We start from the raw sequence: 16,466 nt of genomic DNA, 5'->3' as shown, positions 1-16,466 counted from the left end.
TGGGCTTAAGATTTGGTTTATGCTTTATTGATATAAACATTATGTTTATATGTATTTCCAGCATTTTAGGCAAAACATATTTGCAGAATTGGTGGCACATGTTTTCTGCAACACTGTGTATGAATTTTTCTTAAATGATTAGATACATAAAAACATAACAATGATAATTACACTGCTTCCATGCAGCATGGTTGCTTTGGGCTAATGTTCCTTTTGTTCTTTTTCAACAAAAACAGCAATACTACAGTTTTATGATCACACCCAGCTGTTCTGATAGCATGGCAAAATGGAATGTCTGCTTTGTTGATGCCTGTAGAGCTGCATAGTTCTCTAGTGTCCCAGCCTCAGAACCTTCCTGCTAGAGCGCCTCTTTCTGCAAAACCAGACCTGCTGCTCTTCCTAGCCACAAGGCCACTCCCACAGTGACACCTCTGCCTTCCTACTGCTGCTCCCCTTGCTGGGGGGGCAACCTTTTTAGCATAGCTGCTGCAACCTCTCTTGCCTACCTAGAGTCTGTAGCTGCGCTTAAAATGCTAACTCCAGCTACAGTTCTTTACTCACTGCTAGCTCAGCTCACAGCATTGCTAACTCTGCATTAGAAGTTTCAATGTACTAATATTCATCAGTAACCCTGCATTATCATCTTCACATATCATCTTTCTTACTTTTTTTTTCTCCACTCTCTGCACCCCAGCGCCCTTGATCGTCCCTGATTTCCTTACTTCTTTTACCAGTTCTCTGTCTACTTCGACTGAGGCATTACCTGCTACATCTGTGTCTGTGTTATCTGTTCCTCAGTGTTCCAGTCATGGGATTCTGTGTGTTACTTCCTTATCATCGTTTCCCTTCCATTTATATCAGGACCCTTCTGTTACTGAACTTTATATTTAAAGTTTTACGTGTTAGAACCAGGTCAACTTATGAAGCAGGCTACAGTAGCCTACCACATACAAAATGTCAGTAGAGGTTTAGTTCTGTGGAAAAGTCAGAGACCACCCTTCTTTTATCTAATTTCCAGTCAAAACAGCTATTAAGTACAAGTCTTTGATTTTTCAGTAGTTACTTTGTCCACTCTTTGCCTTTATTGCAGCTTCTGTCTTTTTCAGAAGACTTGCTTTCAGATTTTCTTGACAGCTACACATCCTTTCAGACTCATAGCGTTGAGTCGTCTTCTCACAGTGGAAGGATGAACAGAAACATGTACTTTTTCAAATCCAAAGCAAGAGTGGAGCTTGATTTTCTCTCAAAGATGAAAGCTTTATCTGAAAGTGACAGTTTTGGTGGTCTATCAGGTCTTGCACAATTGTTAGGAGTGTCATTTCCCCTTCCTTGCGCAAGTGTATTATCTATAATACACTTGTGTATATATATATATATATATATGAATATGTCTAATCTCCTCAAAAATATCTCCCTGAAAAAATTAATCATTTGAAATTACTGGCCATTTGGACAGGGAAGTAAATAAATACAGGGTGGTAAAAAGAGATAATTTGGTTAATTTTTGCCATAACTCCTTCCCCATTTAATCCACTTTAATTTCAACATCATTATGCCTGCTTCATTATTGTTACATCTCCCTGCATCTTTGCCTCCCCTTCTATTTGTTTGTGTAGTAGGTGCGTCCACCTCAGTCCCACTGTGTTGTGTCACTCAGGTTACCACAGCATCGATCTGGAGCTGCAGAGTCCCACAGAGTTGATCTATGAACCCCCCACCCCTCTCCAAAAGGATGATTTCTTTAGTGAAGACGGTAGTGTAGTCTCGCCCAGTAGAGCCCCCATTAGACCCAGTGAATTGTCCTTACCCACCACCTCCATGGACGCAGCTGCGTCCAGCACAGCACCCCCTACTGTTGTAGCTGAGGACACTTCTTTGGGAGGCAGAGAATCCTGCAGTCGAGAGGGGGGCTCGACTGAAGACGACGCAGAGGTCAGCCGCGATTCGATGGCCTTTTCGGAAGCCCAGGACGGCGAGGAAGCATCCAAAGATTCAGAAGTGTTCACCCAACCCGCAGTGACTCAACCAGAGGTCTCTGGGCTGCGAGAGAGTGGCTGGTCTGGTTTTGAGGAAGGAGAAGGGGAAATGACCCAGGAGAAGCTCAAGTCTCTTTTGGACAACATTAAGTTGGAGGAAAGCTCAGAGGATGTGGAGATAACTGAGGAAAGAGTGCAAGATATTCTATCTCAAGTGGAACAGGCAGAAAAAGAGATGTCTTCAATTGCAGGGTTGCAAAGCGAAGCTTCCAGCGCTAACAAGGAGACGTCAGCTTCAGGTCAAGGACTGCAAAGGCAGAAAGAGAGCAGGTGAGGCCTGTCAAATCTCCTTTGTCTATGGAAAACACAGTAGCTCAATTTGCTATCTATTACCAATCAACTCAGGTCAGAAGGTTGGGCACCAGTGAACACTGTAGTGACATAGCCTCTAATCTATGTTTAGCCAAAAGACCACGTCCTCTGTCCATGAGCTGCAAGCCGAAAAGCAGAATGGGGAACATCCTGAGCACCAAGCCCAAGCTGGCTCACTGCCTGAGGCCCAGGAGCCATCCATCAAGTTTAAGGGCAAAGTTGAGAAGGACTCTGGGAGAGAAGACATGAGCAGAGAGGCTGCAGAGGACAGCACAGCTGGGTCGAGCACCAAGGAGGAGGGCACTGCAGAGCCTAAAGCCCAGGTACTGTGTTTTTGAGTTTCACTCCACAGAGATCATAAGAAGAACCTCAGACTGTACCAGTAATGTACAATGGCCCCAGAAAGTTTTTGGATACTTTAACTATTGGTAAATGTTAGTGAAGTTTTTTAGGTTATTTCATTTTTACAAAATGTGTTTCCTAGAAATCTATTTTAGCACAACATCAAATTGATGGTAGATGCTGGAGAAGAATTCCAACCAGAATGCACCAAGCACAGAGGTGGACATGTTGCAGTTGGTTTAATTATTTAACCACTTATTTACCACTTTATTGGCTTAAAATACACATTGAAGCCTATACATTGTCACAAAAAAGGGTACCTTGCATCAATGTAAATGTGCCCTCAATGATACAACAATGTTCTTTTGGCCCAATTGTGCTCCTTACATCAGTTTTAAAGGCACACCTTTCCCTGGAAAAAGGGGCATACGTGTAACATTTAATAGCATAATGTTTTAAAATAGAGTGCATGGACAGGGCAAGGCAGGGCGAGAGTCAGTGCAACTTTAAAGAAAAATATAGAATTGCAATGGAATAAGGTACAGTAAGGATCCATAACTACAGGTATTTAGTCATCTACGAATCTTGTAGCCTAAAGCAAAGATCTTACATCCTCTCCACCTGAACTAAACTGGGCGGCTAGTGCAAGCCACGCCATGAGTAGTCTTATAAAACAAGTAATGGGATTTGCATTTTACAAGCATAGTCCGTTAATTGCCCTTATAAACACTCATGTGTATCATTTGTTCTTACCAAAACCAGTCTGGGCACAATTGGACACCTTAAGAACTCAAAAAACAAGAACTGCTCAAACGACAGCAGGGGATTTTTTAGCAGGATTACGGTCTGAAATTAGGCCTCAATTAAATGGGAATTAGTTCCACTAAACTGAGATCATGATTCTGACTTTAACAATACTTCAACAAAAGAATTTGGTGAAGCACATTATGTATATTTACTAAATTTCTACATTGTAAATCTTGCTACATGTATAAGCAGCAGCCCAGAGATGAAGTTATTACAAGCATAAATAAATCTATAAAAATTGCTTCATGAAGTATCATTTAAATCAATTTGAAAACAAATAAATAAATAAATAAATAAATAACCAGAATAGTTGTGAAAATCCTTTTCGTAAAACAGACCAAACAGAAACCAGCTGCTTGATAACAAAAGCCATGCGGCACAGCAGCAAAGCAGAATGCGAGTGCTTGCATCTAGTGGCACACAGCTCATGGTAAACTTAAGTCCACAGTAATGCAGCTCACAGTAAGCCCTTCTGCCGTTGTTCACGCAACAGTCAATGCAGAAAGCCTGCTGCACATAGCCACTGCTTTGTGGTTACCACTTCAGATCTAAAATGCCCTTCAGTTAGCTGTGCTCTCGTGGAACAAAACGTCTGTGATGTGCCCACCATGGTTCGCGTTTTATAGTCACAGTGCTGCAGTCTACAGAGTCGTCACTGTTCTTGAATCAGTTTACAATGGGTAACAAATTGAGATCACAATTTTAACACGCTTATTTAGTGCATACGTATCTGAAACACAACATCCACCTTTTCAAAGGTCTTGGAATTGTCTGTTTAAAATAAATGTCACTTTGTTTGATATATTGTGTCCTAACACAGTGAACGTAATACATTTTCAAGTATGGCACAAATGATCCAAATACATTTTGAGGCCACTGTATGCTTGTAAACCTACGTGATGCAGTTCTCGAAACTGTGTGGTTTGTTAGCCTCTTTCAACTATTCCATTCATTACAGAAAAATGATTCATCTCAGCGTGAGCTAATTTAAAGTGATGAATTGACCAAAGGTGTAATTTCCCTAAATTTAGTTTGGGTGCCCCTGGTTAAATTACATGTTTTATTGATTTATTAAAGTGAAAATAAGTTAAACCATCCTTTACAAAGAACACTGTTCTGCACAATTTAGTGCACAGTTAGGGTTTATTTGCTGAATGAATCACTTAGAAAATCATTAAAATATGCAACAGGGGTACATATATTTGTAAAGTTGCTCAGAGAAGACTTGTTTGGTGTCCAAAGTTAGACAAAAGTACAGTCAAAGTTCAAGCTTCATTGCTGCTACTACTGTTTTTGTCTATGCAACATACTTTGGTCCATTTGTCTAGATGACAGAATGTCATGCAATGTCAGAAAGTCTGTTTGAGATTGAAGTTTGGTGATGTAGGCATGCTGTTTGTGAGACACCAACAATTGAGCCTTAAGCTTCTGTTACTTGTTGGCTTCGGACACCAAACATATCTTGGTTGATTAACTACACAGACTAGATTTTTGGCTGAACTGTTGCCTTTAAATTTTGCAGTCCTGGTTGAATGCTACCCTGATGAAGGCTGTTTGCAGCTGTGATTGGTTAAACTCAGTCCATATGAGGAATAACTGTTGTGGGACTGCTGAAATGTGCTAAATTGCCTTTAGCAGGGAGCGCATAGAGACAATGACTCCAGCTCTGATGAGGAACAGACAGTCACTACCAGGGTGTATCGGAGAAGGGTGATTCTGAAGGTATCCGGTGGTACTAGTGCCGGGTGTGCTATGGTGTGTGTGTGTGTGTGTGCCTATATGTATGGGCATGGAGTGACAGCTTCTCTGTAATAATGCCTCTGCCCCAAGATTTGCGTTGTAGATACCACTTCTCTTATTCTTTCTTCTTTTTAATCTCCTTTTGTATTTTCATTATTCTGTTTTGCCCTTTTAATGGTTTTGATGCTTTGTGTATGCATTATTGAATTGCTGCCATTGAAACCTTTTGAAAATGATATGTGACACCTTTCTAAAACTCATAGAAACCATTTACACCTGGCCACGTCATATGACTAGTTTCTGGATTGTTTCCTAATAAGATTTTAGCCACACGCATTTACACTTGATAGTGTAGTGGCGAGCAGTGGGCACCCGATCAAGGCAGGCGAGGCAACAGCATCAGACGCACAGGATGGGCAGCTATTCAACTCGGCAAAGAAAACACACAGAGAGTTAGTTCTGTACTGAGTGACTGATCACCGATTACAGTATTAAAAGAGCAGTAGAGACTCCGTCAGGTCTGGATCTGACAAGGAAGAACTAATTACCAAAGGCTTGACTATACAAGTACGTTTTTAGCCTAGACTTAAAGACTGAGGCTGTGTCTGAGTCCCGAACGTTAACTGGAAGATTATTCCAAAGCTGATGGGGCTTTGTATGAGAAGGCTCTCCCCCCTGATGTAACTTTATTAATTCTAAGTACTAATAGTAAGCCAGCACCTTGTGATCTAAGTAAGTGTGATGGTTCATAGTAGGAGAGGAGTTCACTCAGGTACTGAGGGGCGAGTCCGTTTAGAGCTTTATAGGTCAGTAATAGAATTTTATAGTCAATCCGAAATTTAACTGGTAACCAATGTAGGGTTGATAGAACTGGGCTGATATGGTGAAACTTTCTGGTTCTTGTGAGGACTCTGGCTGCAGCGTTCTGGACTAGCTGAAGCTTGTTAAGGCTTTTGCTGGGTCATCCAGACAGCGGGGCATTACAGTAATCTAGCCTTGAAGTAATAAATGCATGAACTAGCTTTTCTAGTTTGCGTCTCAGATCACCTCCTGAAGTGGTATGAGTGATCAGATCTGTCTCTGTTTTAAATGTGTCTTACCTCAGGTGTGTTCACACTTGCATTTTTATGTGGCTTGGTCTTATATCAGATATAATCCTGATACTCAAGACGCATGAAGTGACCAGGTGTAAATGGGATCTTAGAGTCCTTTCTTAGTTACCGTCTTCGCTGTTTCTGAAGTTTGACTGACTGCATTTCAACATGTATGCCATGACACCCTTTTTACCACTGTACGTCTAGCATTTAAGGGGCATTCCGGCCCAAAACTTTAAAGGCTGTTATGCTTTGTTTAGTAGCACAGCATTATATCCCTCAGCCTCATCAGTTTGGCAGAATTCTGAATTTTATATCATGTTCATGATTTCATTCTTCAGTGCACCAATTTGTTTGTCAGTGAATTAATACATCATACTTTGGGAACCTCTGTGGTGTCAACCAGTCCTGACTGCTAGTCTAGCCAGCCAGTCTATAGACTAATACAGTGGTTTCCAAACTCCCCATGGGGTGACATTGGGAGTACAGAAAAAATATGATGTTTGATGTTTACACTTCATTTAATCTTAACTTCATTCAATTTACACATTTGCTTCCATAAATACAAAAAAGCTCTGCACTCTACTCACCAATTCAAGAGATCCTTACTAAAAACTGCCACAAGAAGATTTTTAAATACTGAATTTAATCACAAGCCAAATGCCAAAGCTTTTTGTCCTAGTGTGTATAGATGAGTTACACATAACATCCAGCACATGGAAAACACTTGATAGTTATGTACTCTTATTATTCTTTGTATGAATGGCTGTGTTGAACAAGAAGGGGTTTAGCTCCGCTTCCTGCTGCACGTTCGCATGTTCAGGAGAAACTAACTTACAGGCCATTTGATATTTTAATGTGTGCTGTAGGCGGCATAAATGCAGCATCATTTACTAACTGTTGTTAATACATGTATGATCCTTGTAACTATAGTTCACAGTTGTTGTGAGTTATTAGTTTCTAGTTGCCATGGTCAGCACTTAGCCTTTAGTATGTTGATCACATTTCATCCAAGCATTAATGTAACTCTTACCTCAGCTATGAAACAAAATGGAAAACATATTTTTTTACCCTTTCAGCCAGAGAAAAAGAGCCAAACTATAAGAAAGTAAGTGCATTTTATTAATAAAGCACTTTTAAAACAATAACCTTTGACCAATGTGCTGTACATAAATAAGAATATATGACGTAATATCAAAATACAGGGTAAATACAAACAAAAATAACTGAAAAAAAAGCTGAAAAGTTGGTTTTCAAGCTACCTTGCTAGCTTCAACTTTTAGCTTGTTGTCCTCCATTTCTGATGTCATTACTGTCACTTGAGTGGTCTATTATCACATGTAGTGATGATTTGAATAAAGTTACTACAGTTATATGGCTGCGATAAGATATTAGGCTTCCAAGCAGTATAATTAGCTTTTATGGCTACATTCACCAGCTAACAGAAAAAAAGACATTTCAAAACAGCCCCTAAACATCCACTTGAAGTTTTCAAATGTTCCTCCTACTCTCAACATACATCATCAGAAGGGGATTTTCCTAGTCTTAAACTGGAAACTCATGCTGTAGAGACTACTGAGGGATGTAAGTGAGCAACAGTAACAGATGTAGCAATGGTTACACTTCTCATTTTGGCCGGAGTGTCCCCTTAAACCCAGCTGGCTTAAATGACTCTAGGCCTTTCCATCACTGTCTTTTCAATGGACTCAGATTTTCAGATCATTTATTTGATGATATATCACATGCCAAACTATTTACAAGCCAGTGGTGGAAATTACCCCTGGAAATTCCAGCAGATCAAGCTTGTGTGATGCTTCATGGAGCTGCTTGTGACTACTACCAAGAAGTGTGAGATTGTAGCTGCGTGTGCTTGTGTGTGCTTACTCATAGGTGAGTAAGTCTCTTTTATACATCTCTATCTATAGGGCGATCAGGCTAAAAACATTCCTGGCGAGTCAGTGACAGAGGAGCAGTTCACAGATGAAGATGGCAACATTGTCACCAGAAAAGTAACCTCACACCCCTCCCATAACACCACACCACACCTCTACATATCTGTCCATCCATCCACCCAGGCCCGGTGACAGGATTAATTAGGCAAGGGTGCAAAAGAAATTCAACACTGCCTTTCTTCAAGCCTTACTGAGATGCAGTGCAGTTTAATAGACTAGCTATATTATAACCAAATGTTAATGTTAAAACATTAAAGAAACAGCAGTATGCCAACAACATTACTAAACACTGACACAAAACTGTGGTATTTACAGTGAAGGAAAGTAAATAAAATAGTGCAGACCACAAAGTCATTTAAAAAAAAAATCAGTAAAAGGGACATACTATGGCAATAACATTGCTACTTAAAGTGGACAGTCAGTGATTTTTAAGACAGAGATGATAAATTGAGACAAAATTTAGTAAACTGAGACAAAATTATCAGTAAATGTTGATTTTTAAAATGATTTAAAACTGAGAATGTACTACATTCATTTTCGTTATCTTGGGCAGTTTCCACTTGTGCCAGAGAAGGCTACACTCTGGCTATAGTCACACTGGCTACAAGAAAAATGATCCACTACTTAACAAATCAATTAATTTTTTCTCTGCATCCTCCTACGTTCTCAGTGTTAAATACAGAACAGTACTGGATGTGAAGGTTTCAGTGCATTAAATCCTTGAAAATCTATTTGGTTTGAATGGTGGCTAAACATTAAACTGTACTTAAGTGAGAAAAATTCTGTTTCTGACAGAGTTCCCTACAGTGGGCAACTCCTAGAACAGCTCACTGCTGCATGTGTAAATGGAGTAAGGCAGCAGCTCAGTGCACACATTGCTGATGTACACAAAATGGAATGAAAAATAACATTAACATTCAACCAATCAGAACAAGGACTTGCCTGTCAATCAAGTTGTACATCCACAAAACAGGGCGCTGTTATATATTCTAGTGAGCTCCAACAATACCCCCTGTGGCAGCTGGTTAGTTCTTATAAAAATGGCAGGGAAAATGTGTTGAGGTGGGATGGTGTGGGAATTGAGGACATGAATCTGTTTCCATCTCCTCCATGTTATAGAGTTCTTTTGTTTTCTGCTACAAAAAAGTGGGTACATTTCAGTTTGTTTTGTCTACAGTGATTTTATATGCCCTTTAAGAAAACTATTAAAAAATATTAATATAAAACAAAATGATAATACTAATAAAACTCCTAGCATTCAGGTACGCAGCGAGTGCTTTTGTAGTTCACAGAACTGTCCTAATCCATCTTGACAAACAAAAGTTGAGCAAACTTAATGAGCTGGATGTGGTTGAGTGAATTGAGAGAAGTTTTGGGAATGTAGCCAAATAGAAGATTTGGTTGACTATTGAATCCTAGTGTTTGTTAGCAATGTTAGCCTTATAGCTCCAGTCTTAAACTAAAAAAACAACATGTCTTGGCTGATTGACAGAACATGTCTTGGCTGATTGACTACATCTGGGGTAAGTGGAAAACTGTATATTAGACTTTTCACGGAACCTTTCTTTTAGATTTCAATATTTTCTCAGCCTGATCTACATCCCCAAACCTTAACAGTAAAAAGGGCTATAATTAGACTTTAACCTAAATCCAAACACAGGCAACAGCTTAAAAAGGTATGTCAAGCAATGCAGCAATGTCATGTGAGGTAACGGGTCTGCACAGCTCAACTAGGAAATCAACCTTATTCTCATGAATGCAGTTTGAAGGGTGGGCTCTCTACAAAAACAGAATGAGAGCTCAAAACAGTGGCACCAGCCCTGCATGCATCCTTATGTGTGTGAGTGCAAGACGTGTGTTGTGCAGCGTGACTGTTGCCCCCTCTCTCAGGTCATCCGGAAAGTGGTGCGGCGTGTGGCTGGAACGGAGGAGAAGGGCAGGAGGAAGAAAGGCAGGCGCTCCAAGCAGGCCTCTAGGGCTGAGGAAGAAGAGGAGGGGCCCACTAGGGAGCACCCTGAGGTCGGCAACGTGTGCAGTGACTTGCGCCTGGGTTGAAAGTGCTTGTGCGTGTCACTGGCACACTGCGAGTTAAACAGGGATGTGGCTGTGCTCTGAAAGTGCATATGTTTCCTGACTGGCTATTTGACAGCGTAGCATTTAACACAGTGCTTAGTAGTCTGACTCATCACTTGTGCTTGCTTGAGTGATTCAGTGCGTTTTGTTGTTTCCCAGGGTTCTCACAAGCTCCAGGGTACGCTGTTTTTTTGCAGGACATTTCATGGACAGCCATGGATGGAGCGATTTGTGGAGCAGTTTCATCATCTAATTCCCCTCTATGTTTCTCTGCTCCAGGTCGCAGAGGAAACCAAGGGAAAGAAGAAAGAAGGGAGACTAAGAGAGAAAAAGGGTCAGTCGTAACAGCCGCGTGTTCAACATGGTAAGTAAACGTCCAGAGCTCTACAAATTGGAAGAGCTACAGGACACTGATGCCAGTTACCAAAAAACGCCACAAGCTGGCCACAAAAGAAATGTGCATCTTAACAATTCTTTTCTCTCCCAGCACAATTGAAATGCGCTCTCACTGATAACATGCAGACACAGCTGAACAGGCTGCCCCATTGTTCTCTAATGCCACAGTGAGCTGATCACTAGAGAATGTTTTGAAGGCCTCTAAATTCTGTGAGCTCACCATGCAACCAGCCATTAAGGGAGGGGTTCAAATTGTACTGAAGTGCCCTTTTTCTGTTGTTATCAATGGGAGAGATGGAATTTGCTAACTGTTTTGCAGGCTGAGCCTTGTGTTCATGCGTCCTGAGATGAAAAAGTTCGAAGTGGACGACTGTCCAATGTCATGGGCCTTGTGCTGACTAATCAGATCAAAAGAAAGGCAGGCCTTTGGTGACAGTAGTCACTGAATAGCCTGAATAGTTTCACTGATCAAAACCAGCGCAATAAACAGGAAAACAGCTTTTTTTTAGTTTAGCTTGTTTTTGCTAGCACTTGCTAGTTAAAGGAGAATTCTACCAATTTTTGAAATTGTTTTGAAAAATCCAGAGTTGTTTGATGTGAAATGATCCATTCTAGATAAAATTGCAGAGTCAGATTTGTTCACAGTGGTGGTGACGGGAACCAGACATCTGAACGCCTCTAAAAGCTCTTGCACAGAAAGCTGTTATATGAAATGGTTACGAATAAACAGTCATTCAGAGTTTTTTAATGTGAAACGCTTCATTCTAGAGAAACTTGCTGACTCAGATTTCTTTACTGTAGTAGTGATAGGAACCAAACGTCTGAAGCTTTCTCACAGAAAGTTATTAGATGAAATGATTACTTCAGATTACACTGATTAAGTTGTCTGATGCCTGAGACATTGTTTTGTGATAGTTTTGAGATAAAAGTTTAGTCATATTATTTTATTGTTTTAAAATACATTCATAGCGACAATGCACATGTAGGTCATTGTCAGGCAAAATAGTACTGAAAAAATTATTTTTTTAGATTTACCACTATCAGTCAGTAAGTTTCTCCAGAACAGGGATGGTGAGCTGTGGTTCTGGAGGGCCACTGTCCAGCACAGTTTAGTGATTTTTCTGCTGTTAAGACACCCACTAAACCTTAGCATTCAGAATAGAATCAGGTGTGTCTGAGTAGGAAAATCACCACACTGTGCAGGACTCTGGCCTTCCAAGACTGGAGTTTGCCACCCCTGTTTTAAAACATTTTTGCAAGTCACAACACTCTGAATGACTTTGTTCACATCTCAGCGATTTAATTATGGAGGGATTTTGCAGGCAAACAGGTTTCCTTTTAAATTCCATCAGCAGTACACCTGCTTTTATTGAGTGATGTATTGATTAGCGAAGCCAGGTTTTGGATGATAAATATGTAAATACTGGACTTCCTCAAGAAGAGCTTTAGAAATGGTTAAGCTAACAAACTCACGCATACAAAATCACTGCTTACTGCTACGGCTTCTTAAACAAGTGCCTATAGCTGGGCCTACACTACACCATTTTTGGGCTGATTTTAACCCTGGGCAACCCTTCCAGCAAATTTCATGATCTGAAGAAATTTTACAAGTCGGGAGCTCGATCAGAAATGATTTACGGTGCGGATGATCTGGGACTGTGGAAGAAGAAACGAGTCAGACTTTATCTCTGGAATGAGCCTTCTGATATATTCAAACGTTTAAATTTTTGTGCTGTAGTGCGAGATGGCTAAAGACGTAACTGGAAGCAACAGCCAGTGAGAGAACTAGGACCACAGAGACAGAGGAGCTGCTTGTTGAACACAAGCAAATACGAGCCTTTATGATGTTTATAATGTATGGATCCAGATGTTAATGCAGCCACTTTAAAATGTTAAGTCAGCTGACAGGTTGCAGTGAAATATTCACCAGCTCTCACTGTGGTATCAGCATTTCTCAACCACAATTTTGTCCACAGTTTTTCTCTTCTTGACTCATGGAGGAACAAACAGGTCTGGTTCAGTTTAGCTTAGTTTATATCATGTTTTAACAGGGGAGCTCTGGGATGTTGAGTTCTTATTCATAGCCGAAACAGTTTGTGCGTTTTATACTCTCTCTTTGCCTTACTGTCTAAAGTGCGCACGTCATGAAGACAAGGAAAGGCTGAGTTTTACTTTGTGATGCTCTCCGTTTTAAAAATCTGTTAGGATTGTAGTGATCACACAAGCTTAAGACTTCTGCACAGAACTGTATGTACAGTCGTGTGAAAGGCAGTTGTGTGCTGTACCATTAGACTGACTTTCTGATCTTCTGTTTCTTGGTTGCAGATCTGCACTTGTTTCATAATTGTTTTCCTGGGAATGAGATCACTGGAAACGCAACAGCAGAAGATCAGTGGATGGGGGATTGTGTTCAGCTTTCACATAAACGCATGGTTTTCAGGAAGAGGACTTTTTTTGATTTCGCATGAGCATGAAAAAAAAACTCATTCTTTCTGTCAGTGGCACAGGACACCCAATCGGTGCCGCGAGACCGCCATCGGTGTGATGCTTCTTCTGCGCCGAATGTGGGAGGAGTGCCACACGCAAAGCAATGGCACCCAAGCAATTCCATGACCAAAGATGGTAAAAAAAAAAAAAAACAAAATGAAAAAGAGCATCGTGGACTGACAGAAACCTAGGGACACTTTTTTTTAAAATCACCTTCTCCACTCGCCTTACATTTTTTTCTTCTCGGACCCATAATGTCGGGCTGTATAATGCTGTTTTTGGAGATCTTGTACATAAATCAAAACTGTATAAATTCTAAAGAGAAGTAGCTCACAAAATTGTGAATGCACTGGCAACAGAGATTTGCAAAGTGCGTTTAAATAAAATGAATGAAATGAAATGCTGATACTGATTTAAACTTTAAGGAAAAGCTTGGGTGTAACTCCACATGTATTTGTGTAATTATTCACAGAAAAAAAAATGTTTTTACGAGAACAGGCTTGCTTGGTTTTAACAGCGGACTTTTCTTTTAAACCTACTGCAACTCTCAATAATGGTGACGGAATCTGCGTAGCTGTAGTCCTGTTGAAAGATTTCCTCAGAGTACTAATATTTTGATGCATGTGATTCACTTTATTTTTGATTTCTTTTTAAACCACATAACGAGGACATTCTGTGTGCTCATAGCCCTGCCGTTTGTCACTAATATTGTTTTCTAAAGACACCACTGCACCGTCAGACTCAAAGGGAGAGTGAATGGACACGATTCATGTACCACTTCATAAGGATTCACTGTGTCCCTACACGCAGCTAAAGGTTTCCTATGCTATGCAGTCACAGACAGGCCTGAAGCCGGAGAGGTGGAGCGAATGTATCATGTCGACTGGCACGCTGTAAACTTTTAACTGTTCTTATGTGTATTGGTTCTAAGATGTAAAGGTCTTTCTGTAAGCCAATAATTTGTAATCATTCTAGCAGTGTTTTACTAGGTTTCAAGGCTGCTGTGGTCTCGAGGGGCATTTTTATTTGGGTTTTGGTGAAATATTTCCTTATGTTGAGTATAATCAAACGAGATCACCTTCAGGCATTCATTGATCCATCTGATAACAAGCGTATGACAAAACATACACTGGATGATTGAATTAATTATTTAAGCTTAAAATAAATTGTGTTCAAACTCTCAAAAGGTCTGCTTTCATACTTGAAATTGGGAATGGAGCTAATGAAGTTTAGAATGTTAAATGCTGCACATTACTTGTCCGAATGTAAGACTCCTTACATTTCCTTTTAGTCCCCAAAGTACTACAAATGTCGAAGACTGTCACATTTTATGTTTTATTTTTTTTGCAAATTCATATCAATGTAAGATGAAACTGCCTATAAATATGTAAATACATTCCTGTGCAAGGACCCATATCTCCCATTATACGTTGTACCACACTCAGAATTTGTTTTTAAAAAAGTGCTAATATATTCACTAATCTTACATAGAGCTACGCAGAGTGTTATTAGCTTGTGCCTGGCATTTAAGTTTATATCACCCTTAATTTTATGTATTAAACCAATTTCTTTTGTACTTTTACATACAATAGTACATACATACATACATCATCTAAACCGCTTATCCTACTGGGTCGCGGTGGGGTGCTGGAGCCTATCCCAGCTGTCATTGGGCGGAAGGCAGGATACACCCTGGACAGGTCGCCAGTCCATCGCAGGGCAGACAGACAGACATACACAGTCACACACACACACTCACACCTAGGGGCAATTTTAGCACGTCCAATCGGCCTGACTGCATGTTTTTGGACTGTGGGAGGAAACCGGAGTACCCGGAGGAAACCCACGCAGACGCGGGGAGATCATGCAAACTCCACACAGAAAGGACCCTGGTCGCCCGGCCGGGAATCGAACCCAGGCCATTCTTGCTGTGAGGCGACAGCGCTACCCACTGCGCCACCCTACAATAGTACAGTAATATGCAAAGGCTTTTGCGATCTTGGTAAGATTGCTTATATTGATTTTCTAAGTGAAAAGTTCACATCTTCTACAGAGAACATGCACATTTTAATGCACAATTAATGTTCATTTGCTGATTTTAACATTTGGGGGTGCAAGAAGTTATGCCACATTTTATATTTTATGTTATGTTCAACAAATTTTGCACTAGAATTAGCAGAAAAATGCCAAATTTAAAGGGGAATTTCACATATTTCCTAAAATTTGCTAAGTAATCTAGCACAAATCTAATCTTTAACAGTTTATTATAAAATCTTTCTGTAACCCTTAAGAATGGGGTTAGGAATGAACATAATATTTCATAAATGCAAGTATTCTCAAAGCTGCCATTTTTGGTTCTGAATTTCGAGAAAAGCTGATTTTGAGAAAGAAATTAAGAATTTTAACAATGGCCCTCAGAACTGCATTACCCAGTGAAATCTCAGACAACATGCACCAATAAGTTGCTAACAGCACAAAGAAGAGATATTTAATATTTTACCTTATCAGCTTCATTGATTTTTGCAAATATTCACTAATTCCAAATTTGATGCCTGCAACACATTCCAAAAAAGTTGGGATAGAGGCAACGTGAGACTGGGAGGTTTGTGGAATGATCAACACCTGTTTTGGAACTTTCCAGGAGTAAACATATGAATAGGTAAAAGGTGATGCTATCATGACTGGGTATAAAAGCAACATCCCAACAGGCTCAGTCGCCACTTTGCAAAAAATTGCATGAGCAAATATTCCAAAACTTTAAGAATGTTTCTCAAAACACAACTGCAAGGAATTTAGGGATTTCACCATCTACAGTCCATAACATTATTAAAAGATTCAGAAAATCTGGAGAAATCCCTGTGCGTAAAGGGTAGGGCTGAAAACCAGTACTGAATTCCTGAGACATTTAATCCCTCAGATGGCACTGTGATATGCTTCTGTAATGAATATAAACACATGGGCTTGGACATACTTTGGAAAACGCTTGTCAGGATACAGTTTTTCGCTGCATCTACAAATGCAAGTGAAGACTCTACTATACAAAGTCAAAGCCATATGTCAACAACATCCATAAACGCCGCTGATTTCTCTGGGCTTAAGCTCATCTGAGATGGACTGATGCAAAGTGGAAATGTGTGCTGTGGTCTCATGAGTCCACCTTTCAAATTGTTTTTGGAAATAATGGACATTGTGTTCCCCAGGATAACTGTTGCCAAAGCAAAGTTCAA

The 16,466-nt window shown here is 40.2% G+C and overlaps 1 protein-coding gene across 33 annotated transcripts in view; it reads left to right on the top strand.

The window, feature by feature from the left end:
- Nucleotides 1-14,425, top strand: part of ank3b (ankyrin 3b) — a 236,278-nt gene extending 221,853 nt beyond the window's left edge. For 24 of the 33 annotated variants that reach the window (XM_036572225.1, XM_036572236.1, XM_036572232.1 and 21 more), the window contains 7 exons: nt 1,658-2,306; nt 2,440-2,671; nt 5,133-5,252; nt 8,257-8,340; nt 10,174-10,302; nt 10,636-10,720; nt 13,078-14,425. In XM_036572225.1, coding sequence (XP_036428118.1) covers nt 1,658-2,306; nt 2,440-2,671; nt 5,133-5,252; nt 8,257-8,340; nt 10,174-10,302; nt 10,636-10,701 — 1,280 coding nt within the window. In that variant the 3' untranslated portion in view covers nt 10,702-10,720; nt 13,078-14,425. The remainder of the gene's footprint in view (nt 1-1,657; nt 2,307-2,439; nt 2,672-5,132; nt 5,253-8,256; nt 8,341-10,173; nt 10,303-10,635; nt 10,721-13,077) is intronic. The other 9 variants (XM_036572228.1, XM_036572253.1, XM_036572229.1 and 6 more) reach the window with 8 other exon arrangements.
- Nucleotides 14,426-16,466: the final 2,041 nt, after the last annotated feature.

This window comes from Colossoma macropomum, unplaced genomic scaffold, assembly GCF_904425465.1.
Source record: "Colossoma macropomum unplaced genomic scaffold, Colossoma_macropomum, whole genome shotgun sequence".
NCBI lineage: Eukaryota > Metazoa > Chordata > Actinopteri > Characiformes > Serrasalmidae > Colossoma > Colossoma macropomum.
The sequence above is the reverse complement of the archived record's forward strand: the minus strand, read 5'-3'. Positions and strand labels throughout refer to the sequence as shown.